Genomic DNA, 12,330 nt, shown 5'->3' with positions numbered 1-12,330 from the left:
GAGTGGGACACTGCGTCATTTGTAAACAAATAGGTGCCAGGGGAGTTGTTATGAGGCCACTGCAGCTGGCACCAACAATCGTCTCTGTGAGCGCTACAAGGGACAGAACCAGTACAACTACTAACCATGGCACTCCAACAAGGGTAACAATTTAGGCTATTTTATGCCTCCAAAGCTATAAATATGGCCTGGGTGGATGGTATTAGTAATTTTTAATGTGTATTGAATTAATAAACAACTGCTTTTGTGCTCATCTCTAAATTAGACTGACAACACTAGCATGTGGCAGGCTGTCATAAGTGCCTGCGTGGACCATTAGGTGCTGGTGCCGATCACCAAAAACCACTGACTCAAATTAAGCACTAGATTGGGATGCAGGAGTGCTTTTGAAAAACACGGTTAAAAACAATCGAACTGTACTTAGGCCATAGGTATCAATACATCATGTAACACAACACACAAGCCACCTTACTGTGCTGTATGAAAGGGCAGGAATGCATTGTATTTAACATTATAAGGAACATTCATGCCTTCTGCCAGCGCTGGCGCATAAACTGCTGCCTAGTGCTAACGGAGGCACCCTTGCGGCACAGAGTAGAATGGAGAGGCATAAGAGCAGAGTGGCATATAATGAAGTGGAGTAGAGTGGCATAGAGTGGCACACAGTGGAGTAGAGTGGCATAGAACAGATTGGCAGAGTGGAGTGGCATTGAGTGGAGTGGCACAGAGTTGAGTGCAGTGAAGTAGAATGGAGTGGCATAGAGTAGAGTGACTTAGAGCAGTCGCATAGAATAACATGAAGTGATGTAAAGTGGCATAGAATAGGGGAGAGTGGCATAGAGGAGAATACCATAGAGTGGAGTGGAGTAGCGTAGAATGAAGAGGAGTGGCTTACAGTGGTGTGGCTTAGAGTGCCACAGAGTGGCATTGTGTGGAGTGGCGTAGAGTGGAGTGAAGTACAGTGGCGTGGAGTGGTGTAGAGTACAGTGGCATAGAGCAGAGTGGTGTAGAGTAGAGAAGCACAGAGTAGAGTGGAACAGAGTGGCAGATAGTGGCATCATGTAGAATGGAGTTGCGTAGAGTGAAGTTGCATGGAGTGAAGTGGTGTAGAGTAGGGTACAGTGGAGTAGAGTGGCATAGAGTGGTGTAGAGTGGAGTAGAGTGGCATAGGGTGGGATTGTGTTAAGTGGAGTTGTGTAAAGTAGAGTGGAGTGAACTAGAGAGGTGTGGCATAGTGTTGAGTAGCATAGGGTGCCTCAGAGTGGAGTGGAGTGGTGGAGAGTGGAGTGGTGTAGAGTATAGTGGAGTAGAGTGGAGCGGCACAGAATAGATTGGAGTGGCATACAGCAGAGTAGCAAAGAGAGTGGCTCAGAGTACAGTGGCACAGAGTAGAGTGTCAGAGTAGAGTGGCACAGAATGGCATCTATTGGCATCGTGTGGGATGGAGTGGCATAGAGTGGAGTGATGTCGACTGTGGCATATAGTAGTGTGGAGTGCCGTAGAGTAGAGTGGTATCGAGGGGCAATGTGTGGAGTGGCAAAGAGTAGAGTGGCATTCAGTAGAGTGGCATCAGGCAGAAAGCAGTGTCATAGAGGAGAGTTGTGTATAGTGATGTTGTTTAGAGTAAACTGGCAAAGTGGTGTGGAGTAGAGTAGATTGGCATGGCATAGAGTGGCTTAAGCGGCATAGAGTGGGGTAGATTGGAATGGCACAGAGAAAAGTGGTGCAGACTGGAATGGAGTGGCATACAAGGAGAATGGCATAGAGTGTAGTGGTGTAGTGTGACAGAGTGGAGTGGTGTAGAGTGGCGTGGAGTATGGTGTCAGAGTGGAATAGCATAAAGTGGCATTGAGTGGAGAGTGGCGTAGAGTGGAGTGGTATAGAGTGGATCTGAGTAGAGTGAAGTGGAGTGGCATATAGCAGAATGGCATAAAGCAGAGTAGAGAGGCGTAGAGTAGAGTGGCATAGAATGGAGTAAAGTGGGATAGAGCGAGTGACAATAAGTGTAGTGGAGTAGAGTGGTGTAGAGTAGAGTGGGGTGGGGTGGCATGGAGAAGCATAAAGTGGAATGTAGTTTCAATGAGCGGAGTGGAGTATTGCGATTTAGAGTTGAGTGGCAAAAGTGTCATGCAGCGGAGTAGAATGGCATAGAGTGGAGTAGAGTGGCACAGAGTAGAGTGTCATAGAGTGGCATAGAGTGAGGTGGCTATGAGTGGGGTGAGTGTAGTAGAGTGGCATAGAGTGGCGTGGAGTGGCATAGAGTGAATTGACAGAGAATAAAGAGGAATGGCATAGACTGGCAATTTGTGGAGAAGATTGGAGTGGCGTAGAATGTATTGGTGTGGAGTGGCATAGATTGGAGAGGTGTAGAGGGTGAGCAGCCTTTACAACGCGGGCCTTACCACGCGCTGCCATTACTACGCTGCTTTTAAGACGCAAGTCATTACAACGACTTGCGCTGGAGGGCGCTGTTGGATAGGGAATAGTTTAATTTTCTATCCAACACCTTCCCTACTGTAACGTGGGCTGGAGTTGGAATAGAAAATTAAACTATTCCACTATCCAGCGCTTACAGCGCACGTCGTTGTAACAACTTGCGTTGTAAAAACAGCGTTGTAATGGCACGCGTGGTAATAGCCCGCGTTGTTGTGTCATACAACCGGTGTAGAGTAGACTGAAGTGGCATAGATGGAGTGGCATATAGTGGAGTGAGATAGAGATTAGTGGCACATAGTAGAGTGGAGTGTGTAGAGTGCCACAGAGTTGTACTGTGTGGAGTGGCATAGAGTGGCATAAAGTGGCATAGAGTGGAAGGCAGTTGCATGGAGGAGGGTGGCATAGAAAGAAGTATTATTGGCATAGAGCGGTGTACAGTGGCTTAAGTGGCATAGAGTGAAGTGGAGAGGCATAGAGGAAATGGCACAGATTGGGATGGAGTAGAGTGCCGTGGAGTAGGGTGCCACACAGTGGAATGGTGTATAGTGGAATGGGAATGAGTGGCACTGTGTGGAGTGGAGTGGTGAAGAGAATAGGGGCATAGGGTAGAGTGGCATAGAGTAGAGTAACAGACTAGAGTGACATGGAGTACGGTGGCCTACAGTAGAGTGGTGTACAGTGAAGTTGAGTGGCACAGAGTGAAGTGAAGTGGCATTAGGTAGAGTGGTGTAGCGAAGAATGGTGCAGAGTGGAATGGATGGGCATAGAGGACAGTGGTCTAGAGTGGAGTGGTGTAGGGTAATTTAAGGAGCTTGGCATAGAGTGGAATATAGAGGGGTAGAGTGGAATGGAGTGGCATGGAGATAAGTGGGGCAGAGTGGAATGAAGTGACACAGAGGAGAGTGGCATACAGTAGAGTGTTGTAGAGTGGAAAGGCTAAGAGTAAAGTGACATAAAGTGGTGTAGAGTGGACTGGAGTGGTATAGAGGAGAGTAGGGTACAGTGGAGTGACAGAGTGGCATGACACAGAGTGGCTTAAGTGACAGAGTCGCACAGAGTGGAGTAGAGAGGTGTATAGTGGAATAGAGTGGCATAGAGGAAAGTTGTGAAGAGTGGAATGGTGTGGCATAGAGGAGGGTGGCACAGAGTGGAGTGTTGTAGAGTAGCATAGAGTGTCAGAGTAAAGTGGCACAGAGTGGCATGGAGTAGAGGGCCATAGAGTGGAACGGCATAGAGTGGAACAGCATAGAGTGGAATGGCGTAGAGTGGTGTAGAGAAGAGAGGCATAGAGTAGAGTGGCGTAGCGTGAAGTGGAGTGGAATTGAGTGGGAATGGGTGGAGTGGAGTGATGTAGTAAAGAGTGGCGTAGATCAGAGCAGTGTAGAGTACTGCGGCGTAGAGTAGAGTGACATAGAGTAGAGTGGACTGGTGTAGAGTGGACTGAAGCAGAGTGGAGTAGAATGGCATTGAGTGGAGTAGTGTAGAGTGGCATGGAGTGGAATAGAGTGGAGTGGCGTAAGGTTCAGTGGAGGGGCACAGAGTAGAGTGACGTAGGGTAGAGTGTAGTAGAGTAAGTAGAATGGTGTAGAGTGGAGTAGCGTAGAATAGAGTTATACAGTTGTGGTGGTAAGTAACTAAAGAATCAATAGAGACAACAGATAGGGTGAAAGCAACATAGATAAGAAGTCATATGCCTGTATTAAAAATAGGAAGGCACATTACCCGTCCAGGAATAATATTGAAATGCTTATATAATAAAATAAAAAGTATGCTGCAAAAAGAGAAGGAAGAACAAAGAAGAGAAAGAACAAAGACAAGGAAGAACAAATGTACTTGGGCCATGCTCCAGGGAAGAGCTAACACAAGAAAAGAAGGGAAGCCTATGGCAGGTAAGGAATCAAAAGATTGCCAATGATACTAACAATGAAAACAACTAAAGGTATGCTGTGGGCGAGGTGTAAGCCCACTGAATTGTAAACAATACTTCTTCCAGAGCATGTGCTGTATAGGCAAGACCGAAATAGGGATTTACTGGGAAAAAAGGCTGGTATAGAGGTGTAATACCTCAATTAGTAAGGAATAAAATGAAGAAGTGGCTCTAGGAGGTAATAGGATATATAACAAAATGATCCAACATCTTTCAAACATTGGGCCTAATGAGTTGTACATAATGGTGTTTCTGCATACTGAGGAAACACCATTCTGCAAGATTTTTACTGGGTGCAGCGCGCCACATAATGTTATAGGGTGGGATTTTGCACACTTTGAAATTATTTGGTTATATCATTGGCTTTTTCCATCACATGTTCCATAATGTGGAATATGTAACTGGGAAAATACTCAAACCAGGAAATACATGGGGTGAACAGTCCAGAAATTCTAGATGCTGCATGTTATTTCCACATTCTGGACCCAAAACAAATATTAGTTTGGCAATGGGGTGGTCATTTCACTGGGTATTTGTAATATTGGATGCGGTATTACGGGCACATTTATTAACCAAGCAACTTGTGTAATGCGCTCATAAAGAAAAATGTGACAGTATCCAAATAATAGCATTAACGCCTTAACCGCGGCGGTTTTCTGCCACGGTGCGGGCTTTCTATTGAGTGGGCGGGGCTCCGTCAGCCAACGCACCCGCGAGGTAGTGCAGCACGGAAGGGGTTAAAACAGAAGGAAGACAGGACAAATTAATCTGAGATGTGAACCGTGAGCTACCACCAACTCAACCCCAATTACAGCATGCAAAAACTATAAGTATGACAGGCACATCAAAGAGAGTATTGGCCCGATTTAGAGTTTGGTAGGCAAGCACGTCATCGCAAACGTGACAGATATCGCATCAGCCTTATTACAAGTGCCATAGGATATAATGCACTTCTACTAAGGCGGAGTAACCCATCTGCCAAACTCTAAATCAGGCTCCATACATTTTCACATATGGTGTCCTGACGGAGCAGACATATCAGCATGGCGGTCACCAAGTGATTTCAGTTAAAACTTGGTAGTCAAACTACCGGCAATAAATCAGTTGCATGCACAATATTAAACAGAAGTGAGATATTCTACTGTGTCAAGAGAAGTTATAAAGAACATCCCGCCAAAATATACAGATTATAGAAAAAAAGCAAAGAAAGTTAGAGAATAGAAAAGAAAGTTAGAGAATAGAAAAGAAAGTTACAGAACATAAAAGAAAGTTAGAAAAAATAAAATAAAATAAAAAATTGTGCATATGTGAAGAAAACACGTGAAATGTAATGGACATAAGAGTGTTCATTTGCAGATAAAAGATAAGCATTTGAACGTGGAGTGTCATGGATAGAAAGCAGAAAGGCAGTTGGTTTGTGAAAGTTTAATACACATGGACCTATATCCGAATAAAATAAGATTAATATTATTATTAGCGACTGGAAAGTGAACAAAGAAGGCTTTAATATGCTCCATGATAAGAAGATTACATCTCTGGCCAGCTGTATCTCATCCAAGGGGATTTCATGCAGTTGGGATTCAGGCTTGCATTTCTCGCCTGCTTAACTCATTAAGCACCAGCCGTTAAAGATAAGTGTCCACCTCAGGGATCAGATTACTGATTAGAAATGTCCTTCAAGAAAGGCTTCGGTAAAAAAAAAACAAATCTTAAGAGCAATGAGATGGCATGCAACAAAGGGATAACTTGTTTTAAATTGATAATATTCTAACAACACATTTTACGAATTTAAAGGAGTTTGACAAACCTGCAGGAGTGATATACAGTGAGAAAGCGATAATAAAACCAAGGCGCCCTGTTAGACCAATTATACTAGAAAGGCTACGAATTATCACAATAAAATCAAATATAAAATAAACACTTTGACTAAAGGGTGTAAAAGTGACAAGGCCACGCTCACACCTAATTAATTGAAGATCCACTGCTTCATTTACCAGACCTAAATGTTGTTTCTTTTCGGTGGTAATTAATGAACATATCATTGCCCGTGAAAAAGAGCTCTCTGTTCGTTCTCTGCAGACAGACTGAAAGACTGGCTGTCAAATTTAAGGGAAGGAACCAGCAAGGCAAGCCACTCAAAACGTAAAACAAGTGCCATCTTCTGCCTTTTTCACATGAATTTACACGTCATGCTTTTGCCACATTTTACTTTACGTTTTTCAGGACGATGTAGGTACTGTCAACCGTTTTTGTGATCGCTATTGGACAGGAAAGATGGGGTTAACAGATGAGTTATTGGTTTTTCTGAATTCGCACATCTGAGGGAATTAAATTAAACAGAGCACTCAGGCAAACTACCATCGGAACCCATTAAGAATTGGCAGAAGAGAGCTTGACTGTTGCATTATGCATTTGTCTGGCTCTACGTCATCTAAGGGGCAATATAGATCAAAAAAGAGAAAAAAAACACTTATTTACAATAAATCTGCATAAAGACAAAACAAGGAACAATAGGTCTGTACATCCAGTCGACCAAGAGATTCATCATAATGGGACAGACCTGAGAAAGCCTTTGGCAAGGAGTACTGAAGGCCAGTCGACAGTGGATAAAAAAACAACAAAGAGGGAATTCAAGATGGCAAAGCAATATTGAACACTAGCTAGTCTCCTTATTAAATCCTTATACCAAGCATTCCATGGACAGCACTGAAAGCATCTTTCAGACCCCATTAATGAAAGCAAGGATTTTGGACATTATCAAAGAATGCCTGATGGAAATCTGACAGAGAGCTATATGGCTGTGCTACATGTACACTAAAGGATGCACCAGCTTGACAAAGTGCAGTTACAAATATGAAATTGAGGAAATTAGGTCCTGTTCGCGCAAATCCGAGGGGATTATTTCCTAATGACTCAAATCTCCAGAAAAATGTCATCCTTAAAACGCACCGCATGCAGTGACTTTATTAAGGTTCTCTCCTGACAACCGGTACTTTTCTTTTGACAGTACATTGTTTTTTTTTTTATTCTAGACATCATCTATTGTGACTGTTCACCATCTGGAACTTTTAGAGTTGCTATCGACAGGCTGATAGGGGATTCTTTTAGCCTTCTGGCACTATTGCGAGTTAACAGCTTAGGAACAGAGAGCAGAAAATGTTTAAGATCCAAGGCCTATGAGAAGTTAGCAAATTATCTGTTTTTGTGCCTAGTAGCGTGTGGCCACCTACGGAGGGTGGAGGCGGGTGGAAGAAAGATGCATAAATTCTAACTTGACTGGGAATTGCAGTCTTCTCTCTCCTTATTTATCTATAAACGCTCTAATGTGCCAGACAGACAAAATCCTTTATTGTTTTAGTCCTAAATTTGAGACAACAAAATTATAAAAACAAACAACTTCCTATTATTTACATCAAGACATAAGCAATAAAAGATGTCTCACAAAACAATAACCATTCCAATGTCAGTGAAAGTAATTGAAACCATCTAGATAGTTTACATATGTTTATGATGAATCAATTAAACATTAAACGTCGCTCCCCTGCACATTGCAATAGAGCAATAAGCATTGCACTACATCAAATAGCTCTAATGTGCCATGTCACTTCTAGATGATGACTCTATAATTATTCCGTTCACTCATCTTTTAGCCTCTTTATTTGTTTGAGAAATCATTATATTTGCTGGCTCTCTCCGCCTTCTACTATGCTTTCAAACATATTAAAAATAAAATTCAGAAACAAGGAATGGCATCTCATATAAAAACATTAATGATTACCCTGTGGCTGAACCATATCCTTATCATTTTTATTCTTGTCAAATGTTTACCTTTTTCATCCATGCTGTGAGCTCAAAGAAAATGTAACTTATGGTTACCTCAAAGCTTGCTGTAAACGGCCAAGTGTTTGAAAACTACAGTTATTATGGTATACCTTTGAGTAATGGAATATCATAGAATAACTTCCAATTACCAATGTGCTCCATGAAATTAAACATTTGTAACTGGGAGGATGACAAAAGTGCTCTCAGAAAACATTCTAAAGATATTGCTCTCTTACCAGTGCCTAGCTCGAGACACTGGTTGCAGGTCGGGCATACCGGCACTCATGCTTTGGAACCAACACTTATTTTTCCTCATCAGACTTTGACCCAGTGCAAGAGAGAAAAACACAAAATGGGAAACAAGGAGGAAGAGAAAAACGTAAAAATAGTTACAAAGGGAAAATTCAAGGTTGAAAAAAAATCTGAAAGAGTGAGATAAAGAGGTAGAGAGTGTCTTGTGGTGGATTAACGAGAACTGAAGTGGAAGCAGGACTATGCAGCCTTGGTATTCAGTACCCGGACGTTTCGATAATGACGGAGGTGGTTTTCTGAGCACACCTTTGGGTCCTAGAACTTATTATTTTACACATTAAGCACTGTCTCTTACCATACAGGTTTTGTCCATTGACCCGGTAGCAATAAGCGAACAATCCCAATTGAACTGAGCACTGCTGATCTCGCCTCGATGTCCTATCAGCGTCTGCATTTTCCTTTTAAAAAAAGGGAGAAAATACATTAGATTAAAAAAAGCACTTCAACAAAGTTCATGATTCCACCCTCAGGCTGCAGCACTAACATATCGGTTCAGGATAGAGTCTTAAAATCGATCTCCCTGTTCCTCTCAGAGAAAGTCTAATTTATTTTTCCTTCCTCACCACACCTCTCCTTGTCCCACCTCTTCCAGGGATTCTCTCCTGTTCAACCTTTATCTCAGTCCTCTTACCTACCCCATCCTGTCTTTTGGCCTTACATGCTACAGCTATGTCCACCACGTGCATTTCACCCTGAAACTACTGCACTTGACTGACTCCAAGAATAGGGCCATGCCTCCTCACAATGGACAACTGGATTAATAAGAACCATTTACAACTGACTGAAATACTGTCATGCTCTAGCTGGCCCTATTTATAGTCAACCATCAACCTTTATTTGGCCCCTACAGGTGGACAACTCAACAACCCCAAATAATTCTAAGAGCAAGTTCGAAGGCTTCCTGGACTACCTTGGCACATTAAATCAACACAGGTTTTTTTTAATTTTCACGTATTGCTTAATAGAGGCAAAAGGGTCAACTTATGTTTTCTGAAGTTCTGAACAAACTGTCTTAGAAAATAAAGTCCACATCAACCTTCTGGAGAGCTCCAGCACTTGAGTCACTCAATCCTCACCACAAAAATCACCATACAAGAATGCCTTTCATTCTCAAGCGGGGCATTGGGGAGTTCCAACCAGGGTCAGGGGCGCAACACAAGCCTCCGCAGCACCCGCAGTGCGGGGGGGTCCCCAAGTCCCCAAGCACCAGGGGGGCCCCTCATCTCATCACTTTGGCATGAGAGCTCTTCATACAGTCCGGAGGGGGTCCTTCCACGTACCTTGCAGGTGGGCCCCCTCAATTATTGTTACACCACTGACCAGGGTATGTCACATTGATTCACTAAAATGCCAGGTGAAGCATGAATGAGATAACACACATAGTTACTTCCCTTTGACAACAAAGAGGTAATCTATTGTTTGGATCTAAGGCCCTTAACTGAATTCCACTTACTATTGAGTGGCCAGGGAGATGAGTCTAACCTACAGTAAACATGGCTTCTTATAGCCCAGTTGATTTTCTTTTCCTCCAAATTACTATCATGCTAGGAGACCATAGGTGGCAAGACAGTGGCCCAGATACCCACAGGCAAGCCTTGAACAAAACCCACTGCCCCTGGCTGTTACTAACTGACGACCATGCCTAGTACATCGGATAGATTCTCCTGATTAGAGAGTTAAGTCACAGAACCTAATCTTAGCACATGGTTCATGGACACCTATGCATCCATTTCTAACGATAATGGCATTACTCCTAGTCCTACTCCCTCGCCTTCCTTCAGCACAATTGAGGCCCCGCCTCCCACCCAGACCCACCCCCAGCATAAAAACTCTGCCCGCCCCCACCTCCACCTGTACACAAACAAGCCGAGCTAGCACTCAGTTGAACCGCACCGGGAGGGAGGGAGGGTCCTTGAAGGAAGGCGAGGGAGTAGGACTAGGAGTAATGCCATTATCGTTAGAAATGGATGCATTACCTCCCGTCCCTCCCTCGCCTTCCTTCAGCACAATTGAGGACATAGCAAGCAGAAGAAAACAGAGACGGACAACTGAGTGACAAAGAACACAAAACAGTGCCCCAAACACAGCAGATGAACATCCCTGGCCTTGCAAAGAGGACAAGACTCCGAGGCCCGAACCCCCACCAGAGGAAAAGCCACCAAGACTGCGGACCGAAATCAACAACCCCACGGAGCGGGGGAAGGCAAACACCTGAGTCGGACCAAAGTGAACAAACAGAGTCCTCCACCCGGAAGGACACCACAACCAGCAGGCAAAAGAGGCGGGACAGCCAAACTGAGCAAACGAGACTCCACAGCCAAGGAAGGAGCAGGACAGAACACAGGCAAAACCACCCCATGACAGAGCGAAAACGCTGAGCCACCGGTGGGACAAGGGACGGAACCGGACCCAAAACCAGCAGAACCAAACAGACCAGACAGAAGGGAACGCACAAGACAGGGCCCAAAAACAAGGCCCAAAGCCGAGAGTCGCAACCCAAGACCCCAAGGAGCCCAAAGGGCGGACCGGACAGGACATCCAACACGAGCAGCAAAGACCCCGAAGGGAAGGACCCGACAGGGCGGGGAAACAAACACACCAGACCCGGGAAAGAAAACCAGGCAACGGACCCCAGGCAACATGCAAGGAAGCCAGGAGCACCAAGAAGCAGGAAGCCGCCCCCTGCACCCGCAGAGGAGCCCCCGACAATCCCAGAAGAGCCTCCAGAGGGAGTGAACCGCAACACCAAAAGGAGGCCAGCACCACGGGAACAACACCCAGAGCAGAACCCCAGGCCGAAAAGGCCAGGAAACAACAAGCATAGGACAGCCGAGAGGAGGACCGAAGGGAAGCCCGCAAGCTACCGCCAGCCAGCCGAGAACCCCCAACCCTGCCAAGGTAGCCGCACAACCGCCAGGCAGCAGGGGCAAGCCCCGCACAGAACCCAGGGGAAGGGCACGGAACATCAAAGGGCACAGAACCACAGGAAGGAACCCTCACCAAGTGCAACACAACCCGGACAGGAGAGGAAAACAAGGAGCCCAAGGCCAACAGGGAGCAACCAACAACCCCCGAGAACAGACCCACAGGGCCCGCACCAGAAAAGCCCAGACCAGCAGAAAAGCAGCGAGGGGGAAAGGGGAAGGCACGCAGAAAAACCCAGAGGCCCAGGAGAGGGTCAGCCGCCGACCACCCCAAGACCCGGGCCCAAAGACCAGAACCGGGCCACCCAGGCCCACCCTGGCGCCGCAACAGGACCACCACAGGGAGGCCCCAACGACCCACCAACAGGCCGGACACAGGGAAGGAGCGAGAAACCCCAGGATGAAGGAAGGACCCAGCCCAACAGAACAGCCAGCACACAGGCCAGCCGCCGAAGGCAGAGAGCAGACAGCCCCAGGACCCAGACCATAGTCCTCAGACACAGGACACAGGCAACCAAGGAACAAGGACCAGAACCTGGACCAACCCGACCACGGCATAGGACGAAGCCAGACGACAGACTGAGCCAACACCCATGGACCCCGCAGAGAGCCCCGAAAGGGCACCAGGGCAAGCCCAAACGCCACAAATCCGTCAGCAAGAGAAACCCTGGGAGACCAGCAGGAACCAGAACCGGAACCCGAACGGAACCCAGCAAAGCCAAGAACAGGCTGGCGACCAAAGCCACCACAAGCGGAGCCGGAGGAGCCAGCGAACACCCAGCCAGAAGGCAACAGCGGCCGAGCCACCAGGAGAGCACACCCGGGGACGGACTGACAAGGGCAGCAGGGACAACAGACCCCGGAGACCAACCCAACAAGAGTCAGACGGAGAAGAAGGAAAGGAGCCCA

General features: G+C 45.9%; 1 protein-coding gene across 1 annotated transcript in view; it reads right to left on the bottom strand.

Moving 5' to 3' along the window:
• The window catches only part of DAW1 (dynein assembly factor with WD repeats 1), a 242,789-nt gene that overhangs the window by 91,763 nt on the left and 138,696 nt on the right, over window positions 1-12,330 (bottom strand). The window contains exon 9 of the mRNA XM_086944817.1: window positions 8,793-8,895. Coding sequence (XP_086800943.1) covers window positions 8,793-8,895 — 103 coding nt within the window. The remainder of the gene's footprint in view (window positions 1-8,792; window positions 8,896-12,330) is intronic.

The sequence above is a fragment of the Lissotriton vulgaris genome, chromosome 11 (genome assembly GCF_964263255.1).
Source record: "Lissotriton vulgaris chromosome 11, aLisVul1.2, whole genome shotgun sequence".
NCBI classification, from domain to species: Eukaryota; Metazoa; Chordata; class Amphibia; order Caudata; family Salamandridae; genus Lissotriton; species Lissotriton vulgaris.
Note: the sequence above shows the minus strand (reverse complement) of the source record. Positions and strands in the feature narration are given on the sequence as shown.